The 25,047-nt window shown below is 38.1% G+C and overlaps 2 protein-coding genes across 10 annotated transcripts in view; both read left to right on the top strand.

The window, feature by feature from the left end:
• CACYBP (calcyclin binding protein) overlaps positions 1-25,047 on the top strand; it is a 753,822-nt gene that overhangs the window by 374,074 nt on the left and 354,701 nt on the right. The window lies entirely within an intron of this gene.
• The window catches only part of RABGAP1L (RAB GTPase activating protein 1 like), a 790,617-nt gene that overhangs the window by 426,835 nt on the left and 338,735 nt on the right, over positions 1-25,047 (top strand). For all 8 annotated transcript variants that reach the window (XM_050767055.1, XM_050767059.1, XM_050767046.1 and 5 more), the window contains one exon: positions 10,570-10,683. In XM_050767055.1, the coding sequence (XP_050623012.1) occupies positions 10,570-10,683 (114 nt within the window). The remainder of the gene's footprint in view (positions 1-10,569; positions 10,684-25,047) is intronic.

The following is a 25,047-nucleotide window of genomic DNA, read 5'->3' as shown; positions in this document are numbered from 1 at the left end:
GTTGCTGGCGATGAGCTGCGCTCCTTTGCCGGGGGAGATGTGCTCTTATTTTTTGAATTTCCAGCTTTTCTGCCCTGCTTTTTCCCCATCTTTGTGGTTTTATCTGCCTCTGGTCTTGATGATGGTGATGTACTGATGGGGTTTTGGTGTAGGTGTCCTTCCTGTTTGATAGTTTTCCTTCTAACAGTCAGGACCCTCAGCTGTAGGTCTGTTGGAGATTGCTTGAGGTCCACTCCAGACCCTGTTTGCCTGGGTATCAGCAGCAGAGGCTGCAGAAGATAGAATATTTCTGAACAGCGAGTGTACCTGTCTGATTCTTGCTTTGGAAGCTTCCTCTCAGGGGTGTACTCCACCCTGTGAGGTGTGGGGTGTCAGACTGCCCCTAGTGGGGGATGTCTCCCAGTTAGGCTCTCAGGGGTTAGGGACCCTCTTGAGCAGGGAGTCTGTCCCTTCTCAGAAATCAACCTCCGTGTTGGGAGATCCACTGCTCTCTTCAAAGCTGTCAGACAGAGTCGTTTGCGTCTGCAGAGGTTTCGGCTGTGTTTGTTATTGCCCTGTCCCCAGAGGTGGAGTCTACAGAGACAGGCAGGTTTCCTTGAGCTGCTGTGAGCTCCACGCAGTTCGAGCTTCCCAGCAGCTTTGTTTACCTACTTAAGCCTCAGCAATGGCGGGCGCCCCTCCCCCAGCCTCGCTGCTGCCTTGCCGGTAGATCACAGACTGCTGTGCTAGCAATGAGGGAGGCTCCGTGGGTGTGGGACCCTCCCGGCCAGGTGTGGGATATGATCTCCTGGTGTGCCTGTTTGCTTAAAGCGCAGTATTGGGGTGGGAGTTACCCGATTTTCCAGGTGTTGTGTGTCTCAGTTCCCCTGGCTAGGAAAAGGGATTCCCTTCCCCCTTGCGCTTCCCAGGTGAGGCAATGCCTTGCCCTGCTTCAGCTCTCGCTGGTCGGGCTGCAGCAGCTGACCAGCACCGATCGTCCGGCACTCCCCAGTGAGATGAACCCAGTACCTCAGTTGAAAATGCAGAAATCACCGGTCTTCTGTGTCGCTCGCGCTGGGAGTTGGAGACTGGAGCTGTTCCTATTCGGCCATCTTGCTCCGCCCCCCCAGATACAGATTTTTTCACAGCCTCAGTGAACAAGTGGTAAAATGGTCAACAGTGGTTCTAATATATTTAGCTTTGGAAGTTCTAAATTAAAGGTTATTTTTAAAAAGTTTTCAAAATTAACACGGTCTTGAGGAACTATTTTATTATGAATAATATTTTGTTAATGACAGAGGAAAAGGCAAACAATGATACATATATATCTAAATAGAGAAAATTTACTGGTGAGAATACCATAGTGAGATTCAAATTTGTTGATGGCCAATTTGTGAGAGTCTAACTAACTGAAAGTTAGGGAGATCACAATTCACACTGCCCTCACTTCTGACACCAGTTGTAAATTCAGGGAGTTATCAAAACCACCCTTAAGTTCATAATTCATTAGATGTGCTCATGGAAGCTGACAGAAAGCTGTTATACTCATAGTTACAGTGTGTTACAACTACAGAATAGAGATTAAAGCCAGCCAAAGGAAGAAACACAAAGGGCTGAGTCCAGGAGAAGTACCAAATACAGAGCTTCCTTTGTCCTCTCCCCATGAGTAATGGATGTTACTTTTCTGGCATCAGTGTTTGATAATACACCTGGAGTATTGCCAGCTAGGGAAGCTCACCCAAGCCTTGTTGCCCAGAGTTTTTATTGAGGCTCACTCACATATTACCTATGTGGCTGACCTTTATTCTCCAGCCTCTCTGTAGGTAAAACTTGAATGGCATGGTCCGAAACCTTAGTCATAAATAACATTGTTAGACTATTCAGTGGCCAAGGCCCCCATGCAAGCAAAGACCGCCCCGATCAGGCATGATAGTCCATGGACTAGACGTCACCTATTACTAACCAATGGCAAAGGCCAAACTTCTCTTTGAGTAAGGTTAATTTTTCACTACACACCATGTCATTCAGATAGTAAAAGCAGATGAAACCAAACTGGAACCAATGGCTTACAAAACTGAGACTACACAGACTATGACAGATAAAATGGCTCCATATTGTCCACAGTATTAAGTTAAAGTGTTTTCATTGAAGATCACCTTTCTATATTCTGGATCTCTCTCAACTTGTCCTTTTATGAATTCCCTTCTGCAGTCAGTTAGAGTCACATCTATTGGGCATGCCAAGTGCTTTCCTGCTTTGGAGGGTTTGTTCACACATTTACTGTTAATATATTCATTCATGATCTGTAGGCTTTGTTGAGCCCAGCCCAGGCCCCATCTCCTGTGGAAGGCAACTTTCACCACTTGACCACTTTTGCAGACATTCTTTACAGATTTCCCTTAGCTAACATTGACCGTATAATTTTTTTTGCTGTTAGCATATATTTCTTTCCATCAATATTTATACCTATATCTTGTCTTTACAAGTTGATCATAAACCTTTTGCAGTTTAAGGAAATAATGGACTATGCTCTGTGTTTTTTTGAGCCCCTAAATCCTATCACAATGTCTTGCACATAACAAATGTTAAATAAATATTCAGTGGTAAGTTTTCATATAGACGTGCAAATAGGAGTATGTTATTCAAATATATGAATTAAATCATCTTGTAAAAATGATGTGAATTATACTTACAAATTTCTGAGATAAGTTAATCCAGAAAAATATTGGAATCATTTTTGACAATTCATTGAAGACACTGGAAACATACAGGTCAGAAAAATGCTGGAAAATGTCAAGAGAAGTATTTTGCCATTCCACTCCCACTTCAAGGCCTTGCACATTGCTTTCCCTTCTGACTGTAATATTCTTTCTCTAAATAATCTCACTCAGAGAGGCAAAACCACCCTACAGCCCTTTCTTCACTATCTCTTTATCTTGCCTTTTTTTTTTTTTTTTTTTTTTTTTGAGACGGAGTCTTACTCTGTCACCCAGGCTTAAGTGCACTGGCACAGTCTTGGCTCACTACTACCTCCGCCCCGCTGAGTGTAAGCAATTCTCCTGCCTCAGCCTCCTGAGTAGTTGGGATTACAGGAGCCTCCCACCACACCTGGCTAATTTTTGTGGTTTTTTTTAGTAGAGACAGGATTTCACCATCTTGGCCAGGCTGGTCTTCAGCTCCTGATCTTATTATCTACCCACCTCGGCCTCCCAAAGTGCTCAGATTACAGGCATGAGCCACCATGCCCAGCCTATCTTGCTTTATTTTTATATTACTTTTTACTAACCAATCAACATTATATGCTTAATGTCTTTCTTCCCTACTACCAGATTATAGGCTCCATAGGGTCAGAGACTTCTTCTTGCTAACCATTACATCTTCTACATCTAGAATAGTGTCTGATTCTTAGTAAGTGCTAAGAAAAGTATTTGTTGAATACATGAATGAGTTTGTACTATTCAGGAAACAGAAAGCTGAATTTTTATATACGTTCACTTTTTGTGAGGTGAGGGGTGTGTGTGTGTGTGTGTGTGTGTGTGTTTGTTTGTTTTGAGACTGGGCCTTGCTCTGTTGCCCAGGCTGGAGTGCAGTGGCATGATCTCAGATCACTGGAACCTCAGCCTCCTGGGCTCAAGTTATCCACCCATCTCAGCCTACCAAAGTGCTGGGATTACAGCCCTGAGCCAATGCACGTGGCCTTACAGTCGCTTTTTGTATTATTCAATTTAAGAAAATGTAATTCAGCTTGAGGAATTTCAAAGAGAAGCATCTAAAGTGATTGAGGAAGTGGTAGAATTTTTTTTTTTTTTTTTGATACAGAGTCTTGCTCTCTTGCCCAGGCTGGAGTACAGTGGTGTGATCTCGGCTCACTGCAAGCTCTGCCTCCCAGGTTCACGCCATTCTCCTGCCTCAGCCTCCTGAGTAGCTGGGACTACAGTAGCCTGCCACCACGCCCGGCTAATTATTATTATTATTATTTTGTATTTTTAGTAGAGACGGGGATTCACCATGTTAGCCAGGATGGTCTCGATTTCCTGACCTCGTGATCCACCCACGTTGGCCTCCCAAAGTGCTGGGATTGCATGCGTGAGCCACCGCGCCCAGCTGGAAGTGGTAGAATGTTTTCTAAAATTACTAAAAATTATTCAGCTTATAAAAACAATTATTAACTTTGACCATATATGGGTGCACACATGGTCAAAGTTATAAAATTATAAACTGTAATAATTAGGTTAAAATAGGTATGTTCATCAAACCCTAGTTTTATCGAGGCATTCCTTAAAAGTTTTTCAGAGAAGTAAAAGAATATGATTTTTATATAGTGGATAATGAATATGGAGCTCTTTCTTAAAATTTGCATGTATTTCAAAAGAGTTCAAAGAGCTGTTTTGATAAAAATCACAATTTTAAAGATAATGCAAAATGAGAAATATTTATAACTTTGGAAAATAACAGCCTGGAGTTCAGCTATTGTGCTTTATCCTAAAAGGAGTTGCAGGTTTCATTATTGCCTGTTGATATGAATTCCAAGAATGTCAAGTTCCCCAGTTGGAACAATGAGCAGTCAGCAACCCTGAGAACGAAGGCATATCCAAATATGACCACAGGAGTATTGGGTAGGTGTATCTGGAGTCTAAAAGTAACCCCACATTTTTGTCAGAAAGTAATCTGGAACTCTGACCTAGATTACTTAAGATCTATGGGAAATTCAGGCTATGCCCATAGGCCTCAGTTCTTCCTAGTCTTAGAGTCTTGAAAGAATGCTTTGTTGTAGTCAAATATTTTCCCCTGGAATCCCAGCACTTCCTTCAAGAACAAAGTACACATCATGAATATTGACTGCTCTTGAAATATGCTTCCTCCTCTCCTCTCTACCCGCCTCCCTTTAGTTCTCATTGTAGCTTCTTTTCCTGGAGAGGTTTATTTCAACCTGAAGCTAGAATATGGCTTATATTTTTGGCCTTTGTGTCAGGCTTTGATTCTGAAGTGTTTGGCAGCGTTTCTGTGCAGTGACTGGGAAGCAGTGCGTTCACAATATGATTTTATTGAGGTTTTTTTCCTTTTATTCTGTATTACCACACTTAAGACTCCCCCCACCCCATATTCAAGGAACAAAGGCTGGCAATGACCCAGCCCTTTTGTGTTATTGTTTCAGTTCATGATTTTAGTAGCATGTTTGAAACTAGAATACACTTTTATATTTTCTCTTTTCATCTCTGCCTCTTTGGATTTTTGGCAAACATCAAGATGAATAAATCAGACCGACCACTGCAAACCCATCTGCTTTCAGGAACATGTTAGCAGACCAGTTTGTGATGTTTTACCATCCAACATAGAACTAAAGGAGGCTCCCTGTGGAGTAAGAATAGAAGGCAAAGTCTGAGGTCAAAGAGTTTTTCCGCTTTGAATTATTTATCTGCCTACTGATTGTGCTAGGGACAGTCTATATTGTCATGTTTAATGGCACTCACAGATTGGCATGGTATAATACTTATAAAGTTGAAATGATTTTATGGTAGATGTAAAGTGAAAATACAGTTTACACTTTGGATTTGACAATAGGGATTAATAAAAAAGATGCCGTCACAATTTTTTAAATAATGGCAAATCAAGGTACAAAGTGTTCATTTGACAGAATATTACTTTTACACTCTGCCGCTGCTAAGGTTACGTTTGAAAACAGTCTTCCTCACTAAAATGCCTTTCTAGTTGTTGACAGCCCAGAAATGGGTTCATAAAAAATAATAGGCTGTGGTCATACAAAGCTGTCCTCCTAATGCTTGTTGACACTTCAATGCTGCATTCATTTCTTTCTCACAATGAGCAAGTAAGTGATGATTCTCTTTGAATAAGAGTTAAGAGAATTGCAAACATGTCAGTGTATATAAGTTATACTGGGAGAACAGTTCATGTAATACTCTTGATAACAGGCACTAAATTGAACCTACTTTAAATTGATCAAAAGTTAAGCAAGCTGCTTACATCTCATAGAGTTGGTTTTAGGCTGATCTTCAGCAAGCTGAATTGTATTCTCTGCTGGACTATGATTTTATCCAGTAGAGATCAATGTCTTTTTTTGAGAATAAGTTTATTCTTACTACCTAATGGTTTGGAAATTAAAGAGAATCCTTGAAAGGCAGATTTAGTTTCTCTGTGATGATAATGTCAAGGGCGTGGGGTATGGGAGATAAAACTCAATTTTTCAGACTTTATTACAAATATCTTTCTACTTTGTGATCTGAGTCAGCTTTTGTTTATGGACCATCCTGACTAAGGCAGGAGAAAGGATGCTCTCAAGGACTTTGCATATGAGTTACATTCTTGGTGGTGATGGTCCAGAAGGGAGGTATATAGTTGTGATAGTGGTTTTTGTCCTTTCCATACATGACTTCAACTTTTTTTTATCTTTAGAAGCTAAATTCTAAAGTAATGGTGGAAATGGTGATTGCTCTGGCAAATTTAGGTTCTACTGTACCCTGTCCTTCCTATCCTTCTGGACATATTTGTGTACATCTTTATTGTGTGGGTTATATGCAAAGCTGGGGCCAGAGTGTGTATTAGTTGATAAAAGCAGTACTTTATCTGAATAGTTGTTCACTGTTGCTTTTATGAATAGATTCATAGAAAAAAGGGTAATTTAGGACACATAAAATACATGATTGGAAATTAAACTGAGTGTGTGTGCATGAATCCATTGTGTTGTAAATCTCTAAAGGAATTGGTTTCATAATCATAATATAACAGAAAAGAGTTGTTTATTTAGGTATACAAATACAGAAGGATGTCTAAAATGTATATTCACCAAAAATTTTAAACAGTTGAATAATGATTCTTATGGAAATGGGAAAAATATTTCTTGTTAATTAATAATTTTATTTATTTAACAAGTACTCAGTTTATACTAGGCAATATGCTAAGTACTTCACATACATTCTAAATAATGTTGTTTTAAATAACATTATGCATTTGATATTATCATCCCATTTTACAGATGAGGAAACTGAAGTTTAGCAAGATTAAGTAACTTGTCTGAGATCCTATAGGAATTAAATGAGGAAAGTGGAAATAGAATCAATGAGTTTATCTGGCTTCATGGCCATTAAAATATTGTATTTGAGGTGCAAAATGGGAGATACACCTGCTGAGAAGTAAGTTCTGGAGCAATTTATGCATCCAGATATTGGTGAAGTGGCTGCCCCTAAAGGAATGACTTGTTCCCTCTTCTCATTCTGGAGAAAACTGGCGGGACTTAGGGAGCCCCTGCATATATGGGAATCTTCTCAGAAAATGAATTTATATCAGTTTTGGTTGTGCTATAAAATGTTTTTAGCCGTATAAAAATAAAATGTCACAAGAAAGCCCTTAGCTCCAGATATTTAGATGATGAATTATTGAGCCTCTTTTTGTCCTTCCTCTTTCTTCATTATATTTCTTGTAAAAATTGACCATTACAACCAGAATAAGTCTAAAAAGAAAGGAATTAATATTGAAGAGAAAAATTGTTTTGTTTTCCTTTTGAAGAATGTTAGGTTTTGTAACTTTCTTGACTCAAATATTTGTTGAATGAGTGAGTGAGTGAATTTGGATGATTAAATGTGCATTCCTGAAATATAAACTGTTCCTCCTCTCAACTGTTATGGGTAATTGGAAGGTGGGTTGACATTAGCTTTTGCTTCAAAAACATAATTATTTTCTTTTGATTTTTCACAAGTTTAGTGCACAATTTCATTCCTATTGGGCTGTTTATGAGACTCTGTTATAATCTACTGACCTTCACTTATATGAGATGGATCAGTGAATAATGTAGCAACATACCTTATTTAGTCTATAAAGTGAAGTTCTAGAAATTATTCCCTTAGCCAAATGAGAGCACTATATAGAAAGAAAACTCTAGGAACACATATGTATTAAACATTTAAAAGTAATCCTAGGAAGGGAAATTTTATTTTAATTATTATTATTATTTTTTGAGATAGAGTCTCACTCTGTCACCCAGTGGCGTGTGATCCGATCTCGGCTCACTGCAACCTCCACCTCCCAGGTTCAAGTGATTCTCCTGCCTCAGCCTCCTGAGTAGCTGGGATTACAGGCATGTGCTGCCATGCTGGGATAATTTTTTGTATTTTTTAGTAGAGACTGGGTTTCACCATGTTGCCAAGCTGGTCTCGAAGTCCTGAGCTCAGGCAATCCGCCTGCCTCAGCCTACCAAAGTGCTGGGATTATAGGCGTGAGCCACCGTACCTGGCCGGGAAATTTTATTAAGGACAAGGTGATTTTATTTTCATTTGATTTTGTCCTTTATTTCTTAAATATGGAAGGTCAAGTGTGCATAGAAAAAAAATTCTCAGTATTATGCAAATTTACCCTCTAGATTTTTTTTTTCCTACCAATTTTTCTTTCCCTGAATCAGACTGTTGGAGCCATTTAAACACAGCATAATGCTAAATGCATAATCAGTTTCTAGGGAATACAGTCCAATGATTTATCTCTCTTAATGTCCTGAAAAGTACAAAAGAGTTATCCTGCGGGCCAGTGGGCACATATGGTTCCCAGTACACTGAAATAGTTCAGCAATGGCAGTAGTAACATTTTCATTCCTCATCTTTCAGGTAGTTTATAAGTGGAAACTATTAACTTATGGAAAGAGGGCTCTTCTGTTGGATAAAACCTGGCAGTGAAAACTTTGGTCTGCCTGGTTACCAGATTTTTGTACTCAAGACTCTAGACAAGATAAAACAAATGTTTCATAATATATCCCTTTATACAATACCTTTATATTTACCTTTTTCTATACCCTCACCCCTCCCTGCAGTTTTCTTTATCATTAGAAACTACATTTACCTTGGCAAATGTAAATTTTCTCTGTATCCTTTTGCTTAAGTTATGGTGATTTTTTAAGGCTCTATTTTAATTCACGTTTAGCATTTCATTCTTGTAAGCCATTAGAATTTCCTCTGGATCGATCTGTAAGCAAATTTGTTTGCTAGCAAATTTGGAAGTTTTCGGTTTGCTTCCTCTCTTTCTGTATATGAGATCTAATTACCACCCAGCATGAAATAGCAACTGAAATGAAGGCAGCAAGAAAAGGTAATGGCTTACCTTAGAGCTAATCAACCACCCCCTTCTTGTATATTTCACAGCTATAAAGAGAAAAAGAAATGGCATTCATTAAAATAACATATATTAAACTTTTTTTCTTTCTTGAGACTGAAGAGAAGATTTCTTCAAATCTTTATGGAAATAAGACATTAAGCAATTCTTTTAATTTGCAATAAGTAGTCTGATGTGAATTGTACAAAATACTTTCACCATCAGCGTGGCTAAAAGTAGTCCCATACTATTTTCTTGACATTAAAAAGATAAACATTTCCAGGAATAAAGTAAAATCAAGAGAATGTTTAATCATTTTTATAAGGCTTAGAATTTGACTCAATTTGGGATTTTGGTTTCTAAATTTGTCTTCAACAAATATCTAGGCTTATCTTTAAAGAAGATATCATCCTTCACGCCTGTAATCCCAGCACTTTGGGAGGCCGAGGTGGGCAAATCATGAGGTCAGGAGCTCGAGACCAGCCTGTTCCAACATGGTGAAACCCCATCTCTACTAAAAATGCAAAAAAAACAAAAAATAGCTGGGCATGGTGGTGGGCGCCTGTAATCCCAGCTACTTGGGAAGCTGAGGCAGGAGAATCACTTGAACCCAGGAGGCAGAGGTTGCAGTGAGCCAAAATCGCACCATTACACTCCAGCCAGGGCAACAGTGTGAGACTCTACTTCAAAAAAAAAAAAGAGATCATCTTAATATAGTAGCCTGTAGCTTCCTGTTTTGTGGAATCAGTTTGTTGGGTAATTAACCTAGGAAAGATTGATAGTATTTTTACTTTTTAAATGACCATGGTCTGAATTTTTACTTATCAGATTATCAGATTTAAAAATTAGATAATCTGTGGTATTAGGCACACTCTACTATTGTTTGGAGTATGTATTGGAATGAAATTTAAATGAAAATTATAAATTACATTCATCAAAATTGGAAATGCATGTAACTTTTGACTTTGCAATTAAACCTCAATGAATTTTTCCTTGAACATGTGCATAAGACATATGTATAAAATATTCCTTATGATATTGTTTGTTATATAAATAAAGCAAAGAATATGGTCACTAATAGGAAAATGTTAAGTAAATTATGATATATCTATATCTAGATATACCTTATTTTTAAAAAGTAACTGCTCCTACAGAGAATAAACTATATGTACATGTCTTGATAAGGAACACTCTATGTTATCCCATTAAGTGAAAGAAACAGTCTAGTTTGCTTCTATGGAGATGTATGTATACAACTTCCTGCCATCCCTGCCCCTTCTCCCCATATAAACATACATACACACACAAATATATGTAGACGGATGGGTGAAAAGATACAAAGGAGCTATTGGTAGCACTTATCTTGGGTATAGGACTATGGGTCTGGGATAGAAGGAAAGTTTTTATGTTTTTCTGTTGTTTACTTGTTTGCTGTTTTAGTTTTTTACCATAACTGGAAAAAAAATTTAATAACCAGGTCTGGTTTTTTTTCTTTTTTAGGACTCAGCCCAGGAGAGTGTTATTACTCGAGATATTCATCGTACATTTCCCGCACATGATTACTTTAAAGATACTGGAGGAGATGGTCAGGAATCGCTCTATAAGATCTGCAAGGTAGGACCCTCTACCTCACTTTTTCTAAATTATTTTACAGAGCTGTATTTTAGAAACCCATTTAAGGATTTTTTTACTCTGTCTTCATTTCTTATTTGCACTATGCCATGTTTTCTGCTTTGCACACACGCTATGAGATCCTCAGTACTGATCCCAGAAGGTGACTTTTTGGTTGCATGTTTCATGCCTCATTATGAGGGAGGAGGTACAGCATAGCCTCCGTTTGGCTCTCCTGCTAACAGGAAAGTAACAAAAGGTCCTCTCAGGCTATGTTGTAAAAGCTCAAAAGAGTCCCAGATGAGGCCGGGCGCGGTGGCTCAAGCCTGTAATCCCAGCACTTTGGGAGGCCGAGACGGGCGGATCACGAGGTCAGGAGATCCAGACCATCCTGGCTAACACGGTGAAACCTCCTCTCTACTAAAAATACAAAAAACTAGCCGGGCGAGGTGGCGGGCGCCTGTAGTCCCAGCTACTCGGGAGGCTGAGGCAGGAGAATGGCGTAAACCCGGGAGGTGGAGCTTGCAGTGAGCTGAGATCTGGCCACTGTACTTCAGCCTGGGCGGCAGAGCGAGACTCCGTCTCAAAAAAAAAAAAAAAAAAAAGATGACTCTGTCTTTCTGACAAGATCATGCAGCAGTTGTCTCCATTTTTCTGACAACAGGCAAGCGTAAGAATCAGTGTGCTTATTGTTGAATACTGGCAAGTTATTGGATGTTGTTGATGTATTCTGAGTTCTATCACATCATATATTTTTGTATGGTTTTTATATCCCATTTTGAAATCTTTTTTCTCCCTCATTATTAGTAGGCCTGGAAAAAACTGTTTCCTGATTTTCAGTAAATGTCCTCTGCTTGGATACAGAAGATTCTGTCTCTGTCAGTATAGAATAGCCATCAAGTTACTAATTTTATCAGAAATGCAGAATGAAGTGTGGTGGGTATACTCACATTGTTCATATCTACCATTCTAAAGAGATGATTAATGAATAATGAACTGCACAAAAATTTGGTAATAGTATGGAGAGAAAGGCAAACATCATGGCTAGTTTGTAAGTTAGGTTATCAGTTCCTGAATAATCCAATTTAGCCTTTGTAATGAGTAGAAAATATTAGCCAGTAGGTAGTCAAAAGTATATTCACAAATCTATTTCATTTTATATTTATTGTTTTTTAAAAAGATCACTTATAAAAGCACTCGCCTACATATTCTAACCAAGTAGGATTAATGTTTAATTCTGCAAATGGCACAGCTTTCATTAAAGTCCTTGCATGTTGGTGGTTTTGGCCTCGTCCCACTCCTGTCTCTTTTTTCCTTGCTTTTTCTCTCTCTCATACTTTTTGATCTAACCATTTTGGAGGCTTGTAAATATATGCTGATCAGAAATCTATTTTTATATGAATGTGTCATTCAGAGCTAGAAATATGTAACTTATAATCTGAGAGTATACTGATCTTTGGAAAACGATGTAGCATCTACTTTGAAAAGTACCAAAGACCATTGGATGCCACAAAAAAAGTTGTATGTTCATTATATGCCTGTGAAGGACAAAAGTAATTATTTAAAAATTTTTTCTACTAATTTGAAATTCTGCAAACTGATTACTGGCTTGTGTAAAGAGGTTAGGAAAATTTATATCATTTCCAGGTTTATTTAGGAGGGTCTATTTTATGGCATATGGAACATTTTTTTCCCCAGCATATAGTATATTTTCAGCCAGTCAATAACTTTTCCCTCAGCTTTCCTGTGATTGATACTAGATACTTTCTTCATAAAGCTAAAACAGATGGTTCTAATGTGCTTGCAACTTCTGACTTAAAATTTTGCTCCATTGTAGTAAAAATAGTGTTTGCTTTGTTATGTAATATTTAGAGGGGAAATAATCTGAAACATTTCTAAACACAAAAATAAAAGTTGAATGATGGGCACTTTTAAATAGTTGATACACTTTGCTTTGGTGTTGCAAACAATAATGCAACCTTGAATTCATTCGAAAATATTCATCAGTACATTTGCAGAGCTCATGTGGCCATTTTAGATTATCAGTATGTGTTTTACAACATGACTAAACCATTTTAAAACTCTTTCTGAATGAAGAATATTGTAAAATGTAGATCTGAGATACTTTATTATCGACAAGTAGCTTAAATCACACTAAATTTTGTGAAGGTGTAGAAAACAAAATTACATTAGACATAGTATTAAATAAAAGTAATAAAAGTTTTTAAGGATTTTAATACTGTACTGAGCTGTATATACATAAAAATAATTTCACAACAGTCTTTGATAATGGATGTGAGCAGAGATGTATACATCCTACCCTGTAGACCACTTGGTTTGTGACTGACCTGGTTCCTTCCCCTCTTGATTTACTATTATTTAGTAATCCAGTGCTCATGCCAGGAAACCTTAAGTTCGATGACAGCTCAGAAATACGATAGCATACCTATGAGTAATTTAGCATAGCATACTTATGAGTAATTTAGAATGGAGCATTATTCTCAAGGTTCTGCATCCACTCTTCTTTGTTTTTTGTATCCAATTTGAACCACAGTCTTTTATTTTATGACCCCCATCCCATATTCCCAAAAGCTGCCTATGTATAACCTTTAAGGCTTAAAGGTAGTCTCACCATTTAAAGGTAGTCTAAGGCTTAAAGGTAGCCTAACTGTGTAGTCTAACTGTTCCAACATTGTTTCCAGAACCATTGGTTCTAGAATAATAACTAGCATTAAACCTCACACTCAGCAATCCACCTTTGAGTTTCAATTCTGGACACCCCGTGCAGAATTCAATAAACATTAATAACACCTTGATCTTATCTCAGCTGCTTTGCTATATGTAAATAAGGACAGTTTTACTTTTCCTTTACCAATCCTTATTCTTTTTCTATTTGTCTCTTGTCTTATTGCACTGACCACACCTTTAGTATAGTGTTCAAATAAAGCTATCATAGCAGATACCTTATCTTTCTCCTGATTTTAAAGGAAATGCATCTAATGATTAACCACTAAGAAAGCTGCGTCTTCTTCACATCAGCAACACAATCATAGGCCTTTAAAAAAAATACAGTGTTTTCTATATGTTAAAATAATTTTACATTTGCAGAGTACTTTCACATATATTACCTCGTTTATTTTTGACAATTCTTCATCAGTAGAGCGTACACTAGGGATATAATATACTATGCTCTTAAATTGAGCAGAAATTAAGAGAATTTCAGTGACAGTAAGTTTAGAAATCAACTCTGTTTTCAAGGATACAACAATCTGACTTTGTAGTTGAGAAGTTTTCTGTGGCTTTGGTGAAAGGAGAAATGATTTGAACTGCCATGTTAGAGGGAAGACTTAAAAATTCACTGTCATGTTTTAATGGCCCTGTCAATTCCAGTTTTGCCTCTTAATATCTTTTTCAGAGTAGGAGGAAATCAAAATGGTTCAAAGCTTCTTCTGTTGTCATAAATTTATGTGAGGGAAGTTGAGCTGAAAGTATTAGTAGAATTCATAGGTTTCTGCAGATGAAAAGGTTTGCAAATTAATAGATTTCTACAAATGAAAGTTTCTGCAAATTTGGTTCTTCCTTGTTTCTCTCCCTGTTTTTCCTATTGGTTAGGTCAATAATATATTTTAAAAGAATGTCCATAAGACAGGGAAGAATATATTACCACCCCAAATATATTTCGCATTTTTATTATTTAACATGTGATATAAAAATCTGCTGTAAGCTGGGAGACAGGTTGGTACAGTTTAAAGCACTGGGCATCAGGAAATCTGGTTCTGGTTTTGATTCTTTCACTCAGTAGATCTAAGAATAAGGGAAACTTGTAAGGGTGTGGTGTCTGATAAGATTGTTCCGGTTCCAATTTTCTATGATTCTCAGTGTTGTTTAAATTTTTTTTTCCTGACATATAACACATAAATGCAGAATTTAGCAGTTAAATCCTGTGTCAGTTATTAGCTCTCTCAATACTAAAGATATAAAAGGGTCTTCTCCTTAAACCTGAAGATTTTACCTGGCCTTCTGTTACAGTGTTTGGTTTGTCCCGTCAAATGGAGTGCATTTAGTGGTTTCCTTTTAGAGATATATCTCTTTGTAAGACCTAAGACCAGTTAGTCATAGTAATCAGCTAAAATATTATTCACAACAATATAATTGGAAGTGATATTTGGTGTACAATTTAATTTGTGCATATTACTTTTTCTAATTTTTTGTTTGGTGTAAATGCTCTCTGAAAAAAGAGGATACTGCTATTAATGGGAGAGATTGAATATATTATAGAGAGATCAATACTTTTGTTTATCTGGATTAATAATTTGATAGCATAATGGTTTATAGGAGGACAAAATAAACGTAACCCTTATTTTACCAAATATTTTTATCAAAAAAGATTGTATTTATTATAAAAACTAGAGCATTTAAAGTATTGTTTTGATACTAATGATGAGTTATCTGCTGCATAATTTCGAAGAATGCAAACAATCACTGATTCTTAAAATGACATGTAATCATACATTATTTATATTGTTTTCTAGACATAGGGGATTTTTGTGATTATGAGGATGAATTATTTTTCACTTAGTTGATATTATTTTCAATACAATTTTCTAGCCATTTGACTACTTTTAATTCAACTCTTTCTTGGTGTGTCTGAATGAGCCCTAGTTTGAATGTCAGCATTTACTGAACAAATTATAGTCCACTATGCCTGCCTGCCTGCCTGCCTGCCTGCCTTCCTTCCTTCCTTTTTTTTTTTTTTGACAGAGTCTTGCTCTGTTGCCCAGGCTGGAGTGCAGTGGTGCCATCTTGGCTAATTGCAACTTCAGCCTCCCAGGCTCAAGCAATCCTCCCACCTCAGCCTTCCAAGTAGCTGGGATTACAGGCACGCACCACCACTCCGGGCTAATTTTGGTCTTTTTAGTAGAGACAGGTTTCACTATGTCAACCAGGCTGCTCTTGAATCCCTGAACTCGAGCAATTCGCCCGCCACGGTCTCCCAATATGCTGGGATTACAGGCGTGAGCCACTGTACCCAGCCGCCCAGCCCCTATTCTTTACATAGCCCTGACTGGGTGCTCCTCCTACTTCTGTGGAGCTCCTTCCACTCATGTGTTTGGAATCGGATGGGCTCCAGAGTAAGAGCCCTTTATTGTGGGATGATAGGTGCTCTTGGATCAGATGGATCCAAAAGGATTTAGTTTGGAGCAGTGCTTTTGAGGAATCAGGAAGTCCTTGGAGAATCAAGCATATTTTTCTATTCTCTGTGTGTCTCCTATCTCTTCCTTGATTTCCTAGTAAGCCGCTTTGAATTATGGCAACCTTCTAATGCAGATCCAAATATGGGCTTCCAAAGAATCCTTTGAACCCCTGGGACCACCTGCTTTGCCAGCACATTCTAATGAGCAGTGAATTAAGTGGTTTTAACAGACACTTAGGAACAGCAGCATATTCTCAAAGCAAATTAACTTCCTTAGGGAACAATGAATTCTTTCAGGTCTTATAAGAAAGACTTGGAGAACCATCCTACTGTTGATCAACATAATCATAACAGTAATAGTAAAAATTTGTAAAGCCCTGTGGTTTTGAAAGCATTTTTTTTTTCATATTGTTATTTGATCCCCACAGTTACTCCATTAGAATAAAGAAGGTATCAAATTTGCATACTGATAAATATTAATCTCTTAGAGTCAGAGTTTGATTTAGGTTTTTTTCCTCTTTAAATCTTTTCATATTGTTTATTTTAGATGAATTGTCCAATTCTGCTTTATTGCCAAGGACAATTATGTTTATATCTATTTAGAACTCTAAATATATGCACACACATATAAATAAATCTTAGCAACCCAAAATTGAAAAGTTTCACTTATATGGCAGGGGTGTGTGTGTGCGCGTGTGTGTGTATGTACGTATGTTTGGGGCTAACTTCATACTTATCCTTTACTCACAAGACTTCAAAATCATTTATTGTCATTATGGTTTATACAGAAGGGTTATTTTGGGGTTTTGTTTGGTTTTTTTTTGGTCCTTTTAATTTATGTATTAGTAGGATAGACTTTATGAATCACAGCTCAACTGAGACGATACAATGTGATTTTAAAATTTTTCTTCAGAGACTGTAACAATGAAAAGGTCAGGGTTTGTGAAGCTAGAGTCCTGGGAAGAGAATGAGTGATTTATAATGCTCTTCAGAGTGCCTGAAGAGAGGTTTAAATTTCTTCATGGTCTTAGTCCCATAAGAGCTTTCCTTGAAATAGCTTTGTAGTTTCTGTGAAGCCTGTAGTCTTTCAATTAAAAGGCTAATCGAAGCCATCACACTATTACTAGGATACAGAAGAGAAAGGGTGGGATTATGAGGATGATAAAAATGTATAAACTTAGAATAAAGGGATTGGTGTGAAGCCTAAGGGTTTGATTATAGTCACTCTTTTTAAAAAACATTACTCTTTGAGGAGGAAAAGGAAAGTAAGATTACTATCTAAAATAGGAAAGAAAAAAAACTAACCTGCGAAGACAAAACACAGGGAACCTTCAAATAAAATGCTGTTTATGGTACCTCCTGAATTATGATTTTTTTTTCATATTTGAAATCTATTTCTATACTAGATTCAACTGGCTTAAATGTCCTAGACAAAAACTTGTAGTTATTCTTAAATGGATTATTTTATGTTACAGAAGTATGGGGATGTATCTGCTGGTTACTAATTGTTGTGTAGTTGACAATATTTTTATAACTGAAGACTCCTCTTCCTGCACCTTTAAAGCCTCTTCTTTAACCAGAACCCTTCATCCTTTCTTCCTAGAAATAATGTGAATCTAAATTGCCCTACTCCTCCTTCCCATCTGTCCAAATCTAAGTTGCCCATCTCCCTTATAAAGGTAGTCCTACCCACTCTACCAACAGTGATTTATAGAATAAAACAAATCTGGAGATCAAATGTATAACATGAGCACTATAGTTAATAAAATTGTATTGTATTAGGGATTTTTGTTAAATAAGAAGATTTTAGATGCTTTTGTTACACAAACGAAAAGTACGTGAGATGATAGGTATGTTACTCTGCTTCACTGTAGTAACCATTTTACGATAAATATGTATCCCATAACATGTTGTAAACCACAAGTATACACAGCAAAATTTATTTTAAAAATATTTTTTTAAATTTGGACTATGTATTATATATATTTTTAATTATACTTTATGTTCTGGGATACGTGTGCAGAGCATGCAGGTTTATTATGTAAGTATACATGTGCCATGGTGGTTTGCTGCACCCTTTCAACCTGTCATCTATGTTAGGTATTTCTCCTAATGCTCTCCCTCCCCTAGCCCCCCGCCCCCCGACAGGCCTCGGCGTGTGATGTTCCCCTCCCTATGTCCATATGTTCTTATTGTTCAACTCCCACTTATGAGTGAGAACATGCAGTGTTTGGTTTGCTGAGAATGATGGTTTCCACCTTCATCCATGTCCCTGCAAAGAACACAAACTTATTCTTTTTTATGGCTGCATAGTATTCCATGGTGTATATGGTACCACATTTTCTTTATCCAGTCTATTATTGATGGGCATTTGGGTTGGTTCCAAGTATTTACTATTATGAATAGTGCTGCAATAAACATACATGTGCATGTGTCTTTATAGTAGAATGATTTATAATCCTTTGGGTATATACCCAGTAATGGGATGGCTGGGTCAAATGATATTTCTAGTTCTAGATCCCTGAGGAATCACCACACTGTCTTCCACAATGGTCAAACTTAATTTACACTCTCACCAACAGTGTAAAAGCGTTCCTATTTCTCCACATCCTCTCCAGCCTCTGTTGTTTCCTGACTTTTTAATGATTGCCATTCTAACTGGTGTGAGATGATGTCTCATTGTGATTTTGATTTGCATTTCTCTAATGACCAGTGATAATGAGCTTTTTTTCATATGTTTGTTGGCCACATAAATGTCTTCATTTAAGAAGTGTCTGTTCATATCCTTTGCCCACTTTTTGATGGGGTTGTTTTTTTCTTGTAAATTTATTTAAGTTCATTGTAGATTCTGGATATTAGCCCTTGATCATATGGATAGATTGCAAACATTTTCTACTATTCTGTAGGTTACCTGTTCACTGATGATAGTTTCTTCTGCTGTGCTGAAGCTTTTTCATTTAATTAGATCCCATTCATCAATTTTAGCTTTTGTTGCCATTGCTTTTGGTGTTTTAGTCATGAAGTCTTTGCCCGGGCATGCCTATGTCCTGAATGGTATTGCCTAAGTTTTCTTCTAGGGTTTTTATGGTTTTAGGTCTTACATTTAAGTCTTTAATCCATCTTGAGTTAATTTTTGTATAAGGTTTAAGAAAGGGGTCTAGTTTCAGTTTTCTGCATATGGCTAGCCAGTTTTCCCAACACCGTTTATTAAATAGAGAATTCTTTCCCCATTGCTAGTTTTTGTCAGGTTTGTCAAAGATCAGATGTTTGTAGATGTGTGGTGTTATTTCTGAGGCCTCTGTTCTGTTCCATTGGTCTATATATCTATTTTGATACCAGTACCATGCTGTATGTGTTACTGTAGCCTTGTAGTATAGTTTGAAGTCAAGTAGCATGATGCCTCCAGATTTGTTCTTTTTGCTTAGAATTGTCTTGGCTGTACAGGCTGTGTCTTGGTTCCATATGAAATTTAAAGTAGTTTTTCCTAATTCTGAGAAGAATGTCAATGGTACTTGATGGGGATAGCATTGAATCTATAAATTACTTTGGGCAGTATGGCCATTTTTTTTTAATATTGATTCTTTCTATCCATGAGCATGGAATGTTTTTCCATTTGTTTGTGTCCTCTCTTATTTCCTTGAGCAATGGTTTGTAGTTGTCCTTGAAGAGGTCCTTCACATCCCTTGTAAGTTGTATTCCTAGGTATTTTATTCTCTTTGTAGCAATTGTGAATGGGAGTTCACTCATGATTTGGCTTTCTGTTTGTCTGTTATTGGCCTATAGGAATGCTTGCAATTTTTGCACATTGATTATGTATCCTGAGACTTTGCTGAAGTTGCTTATCAGCTTAAGGAGATTTTGGGCTGAGACGATGGGGTTTTCTAAATATACAATCACAACATCTGCAAACAGAGACAATTTGACTTCCACTCTTCCTATTTGAATACTCTTTATTTCTTTCTCTTGCCTGATTGCCTTGACCAGAATTTCTAATATTATGTTGAATAGGAGTGGTGAGAGAGGGCATCCTTGTCGTGTGCTGGTTTTCAAAGGGAATGCTTCCAGCTTTTGCCCATTCAGTATGATATTGGCTGTGGGTTTGTCATAAATAGCTCTTATTAATATGTTCCACCAATACCTAGTTTATTGAGAGTTTTTAGCATGAAGGGGTGTTGAATTTTATCAAAGCCCTTTTTGCATCTTTTGAGATAATCATGTGGTTTTTGTCATTGGTTCTGTTTATGTGATGGATTACGTTGATTGATTTGCATATGTTGAACCAACCTTGCATCCCAGGGATGTAGCCAACTTGATCATGGTGAATAAGCTTTTTGACGTGCTACTGAATTCAATTTTCCAGTATTTCAGTGAGGATTTTTACACTGATGTTCATCAGGGATGTTGGCCTGAAATTTTCTTTTTTTGTTGTGTCTCTGCCAGGTTTTGATATCATGATGGTGCTGATCTCCAATGAATTAGGGAGGAGTCCCTCTTTTTCTATTGTTGGAATAGTTTCAGAAGGAATGGTACCAGCTCCTCTTTGTACCTCTTGTAGAATTCAACTGTGATTCCATCTGGTCCTGGGTTTTATTGGTTGGTAGGCTATTAATTACTGCCTTACTTTCAGAACTTAATGTTATTGGAATTTTCAAGGATTCGACTTCTTAGTTTAGTCTTGGGAGGGTGTATGTATTCAGGAATTTACCATTTCTTCTAGATTTTCTAGTTTATTTGTGTAAAGGTGTTTATAGTATTCTCTGATAGTAGTTTGTATTTCTGTGGGATCAGTGGTGATATCCCCTTTATCATTTTTTATTGTGTCTATTTGATTCTTCTCTCTTTTCTTTTTTATTAGTTTGGCTAATGCTAACAGTGTATCTGCTTTGTAAACCTTTTCAAAAAACCACCTCCTGGATTCATTGATTTTTTTTTTTTTTTTGGAAGGGTTTTTCATGTCTCTCTCTCCTTCAGTTCTGCTCTGATATTAGTTATTTCTTATCTTCTGCTAGTTTTTGAATGTGTTTGTTCTTGCTTCCCTAGTTCTTTTCATTGTGATGTTAGGGTGTCAATTATTGATGTTTCTCGTTTTCTGATGTGGGGATTTAGTGTTATAAATTTTTCTCTAAACACTTCTTTAGCTGTGCCCCAGAGATTCTGGTACATTGTGTCTTTGTTCTCATTGGTTCCAAAGAACTTATTTACTTCTGCCATAATTTTGGTATTTACCCAGTAAACATTCCGGATGAGGTTATTCAGTTTCCATGTAGTTGTGCAGTTTTGAGTGAGTTTCTTAATCCTGAGTTCTAATTTGATGGCACTGTCGTCTGAGAGACTGTTATGATTTCCGTTATTTTGCATTTGCTGCAGAGTGTTTACTTCCAATTTTGTGGTCAACTTTAGAATAAGTGCGACGTGGTGCTGAGAAAAATGTATATTCTGTTGATTTGGGGTGGAGAGTTCTGTAAATGTGTATGAGGTCCACTTGGTCTAGAGCTGAGTTCAAGTCCTGAATATCCTTGTTAATTTTCTGTTTTGTTGATCTGTCTAATATTGACAATGGGGTGTTAAAGTGTCCCACTATGATTGTGTGGGAGTCTAAGTCTCTTTGTAGGTTTCTAAGAACTTGTGTTACGAATCTGGGTGCTCCTATATTGGGTGCATATATATTTAGGATAGTTAGCCCTTCTTGTTGAATTGATCCCTTTACCATTATGTAATGCCCTTCTTTGACTTTTTTGGTCTTTGTTGGTTTAAAGTCTGTTTTATCAGAGACTAGGATTGCCACCCTTGCTTCTTTTTGCTTTCCATTTGCTTGGTAAATATTCCTCCATCCCTTTATTTTGAGCCTATATATGTCTTTGCACATGAGATGGGTCTTCTGAATACAGCACACCAATGGGTCCTGACTCTTTATCCAATTTGCCAGTCTGTGTCTTTTAATTCAGGCAGTTAGCCTGTTTACATTTAAGGTTAATATTGTTATGTGTGAATCTGATCCTGTCATTATGGTGCTAACTGGTTCTTTTGCCCATTAGTTAATGCAGTATCTTCATAGTGTTGATGGTCTTTACAATTTGGTATGTTTTTGCAGTGGCTGGTACCAGTTTTTCCTTTCCATATTTAGTGCTTCCTTCAGGAGCTCTTGTAAGGCAGGCCTGGTGGTGACAAAATTAGCATTTGCTTGTCTGTAAAGGATTTTATTTCTCCTTTGCTTATAAATCTTAGTTTGCCTGGATACGAAATTCTGGTTGAAGATTCTTTAAGAATGTTGAATATGGGCCCCCACTCTCTTCTGGATTGTAGGGTTTCCTCAGAGAGGTCCACTGTTAGTCTGTTAGGCTTCCCTTTGTGGGTAACCTGGCCTTTCTCTCTGGCTGCCCTTAACACTTTTTTTTCCCTTTCAACCTTGGTGAATCTGACAATTATGTGTCTTGGGGTTGCTCTTCTTGAGGAGTATCTTTGTGGTATTCTCTATTTTTCCTGAATTTGAATGTTGGCCTGTCTTGCTAGGTTGGAGACATTCTCCTGGATAATATCCTTAAGTGTGTTTTCCAACTTTGTTCCATTCTCCCCGTCACTTTCAGGTACAGCAATCAAATGTAGATTTGCTCTTTTCACATAGTCCCATATTTCTTCGAGGGTTTGTTGTTCCTTTTCACTCTTTTTTCCCTAATCTTGTCTTCATGATTTATTTCATTAAGTTTGTCTTCAATCTCTGATATTCTTTCTTCTGCTTGATCGATTCGGCTATTGATACTTTGTATGCTTCACGAAGTTCTCGTGCTGTGTTTTTCAGCTCCATCAGGTCATTTATGTTCTCTAAAGTAGTTATTCTAGTTAGCAGTTCCTGTAACTTTTTTTTAAAGGTTCTTAGCTTCTTTGCATTGGGTTAGAACATGCTCCCTTAGCTCGGAGGAGTTTGTTATTACCAACCTTCTGAAGCCTACTTCTGTCAATTTGTCAAACTCATTCTCCGTCCAGTTTTGTTCCCTTGCTTGCAAGAAGTTATGATCCTTTGGAGAAGAGGTGTTCTGGTTTTTGGAATTTTCAGGCTTTTTGCGCTGGTTTTGCCTCATCTTCATGGATTTATCTACCTGTGGTCTTTGATGTTGGTGACCTTCGGATGGTGTTTTTGTGTGGATGTCCTTTTTGTTGATGTTGATGCTATTCCTTTCTGTTTGTTAGTTTTCCTTCTAACAGTCAGACCCCTCTGCTACAGGTCTCTTGGAGTTTGCTGGAGGTCCACTCTAGACCTTTTTTGCCTGGGTATCACCAGTGGAAGCTTCAGAACAGCAAGATTGCTGCCTGTTCCTTCCTCTGGAGGCTTTTTCCTAAAGAGGCACCTGCCAGATGCCAGCTGGAACTCTCCTATATGAGATGTCTGTCGACCCCTGCTGGGAGGTGTCTCCCAGTTAGGAGGCACAGGGGTCAGGGACCCACTTGAGGAGGCAGTCTCTTCCTTAGCAGAATTCAGGGGCTGTGCTGAGAGATCCACTGCTCTCTTCAGAGCCGGCAGGAAGGAATGTTTGCCTGCTGAAGCTGAGCCCACAGCTGCCCCTTCCCCCAGGTGCTCTGTCCCAGGGAGATGAGAGTTTTATCTATAAGCTCCTGAGTACCGCTGCTGCCTTTCTTTCAGAGATGCCCTGCCCAGAGAGGAGGAATCTAGAAAGGCAGTCTGCTTACAGAGTCCTTGCTGAGCTGCAGTGGGCTCCGCCCAGTCTGAACTTCCCAAAGGCTTTGTTTACACTGTGAGGGGAAAGCCACCTACTCAAGCCCCTCCCCCAACCAAGCTGGTGCATCCCAGGCCAACGTCAGACTGCTGTGCTGGCAGTGAAATTTCAAGACAGTGGATCTTAGCTTGCTGGGCTCCATGGGGCTGGGATCTGCTGAGCTAGACCACTTGGTTCCCTGGCTTCAGCCTCCTTTCCAGGGGAGTGAATGGTTCTGTCTTGCTGGCATTCCAGGTGCCACTGGGGTATTAAATAAAACTCCTGCAGCTAGTTCGGTATCTGCTCAAATGGCCACCCAGTTTTGTGCTTGAAACCCAGATCCCTGGTGGTGTAGGCATCCGAGGGAATCTCCTGGTCTGTGAGTTACAAAGACCATGAGAAACGTGTCGTATCTGGACCGGAATGCACTGTTCCTCACGGCTTCCTTTGGCTAGGGGAGGGAGTTCCCTGACCCCTTCACTTCCCTTGTGAGGCGACACCCCACCCTACTTCGGCTTGGACTCTGTACCCACTGTCTAACCAGTCCCAGTGAGATGAGCTGGTACCTGTATTGGAAATAAAAAATCACCCGCCTTCTGTGTTGATCTCGCTGGGAGCTGCAGACCGGAGCTTTTCCTGTTTGGCCATCTTCCCAGCCCTGTGTATTATAGTTTGAACAATATCTGATTAGTTTCATTTAAGTCTTCTCTGCATTGTGTTCAGTATTTGAGGGAAGAAGGTATCTGACATTTTCTTTGTCCTAGAGAGCCAAGTGTTACATTGTGTCCTAGAGAGCCAGTTACATTGTGTCAATATAATTAGCCCTGTGAACTTGACTTGATGAAAATGAGTATGTTAGTTCAGATCCTCTGAGAAGCCTGTCACTAAGACAGGATTAAGTGTGTAAGAAATGTATTATGGGGAATGCCTGTAAGAGAAAAATAGGGAAGGAGCTGGGAGAGGCCCAGAGAGCCATTGGACCAGAACGCAAGTCCTACCCCAAGGGAAGAAGTAAGAAAAGTTAGATGCAAATATTGTAGATTGTAGTTTATTTTTAAGGAACATTTGAAAAGACCAATAGTGAGTCGTCAGCCAAAGTTACTAATGAGGTTTCATTTCTTCAGAAGCTGGCCCACCTTAATATTCCTGCTGTGCTCAGTCACAGCTCCTGGGAACCTCGTAGGAACTATGGCCTTGGTGCAAAGGCAGGAAAGATTTTACGGCATAGCCATCAGTTGGGCCCTCGTTCAGTTACAGTCTCTTCTGTTGGAGATTATGGCCAGAATACAGATATTTTAGATGAAAATTTAATGCATATAAACCCTAAAAGAGCATTCTATTTGTATCACTTACTTCTTCTGTGAAGAACTTTTATTCACAAAAACTTTTCAGGTTACATTCCTTAGGGCAGGGCTATAGCTTTTCTTCATTTTGTGTAGTTCATGAGTGGTGTCCTGTATTAGA

This window comes from Macaca thibetana, chromosome 1 (assembly GCF_024542745.1).
Source record: "Macaca thibetana thibetana isolate TM-01 chromosome 1, ASM2454274v1, whole genome shotgun sequence".
Lineage (NCBI taxonomy): Eukaryota > Metazoa > Chordata > Mammalia > Primates > Cercopithecidae > Macaca > Macaca thibetana.
Note: the sequence above shows the minus strand (reverse complement) of the source record. Positions and strands in the feature narration are given on the sequence as shown.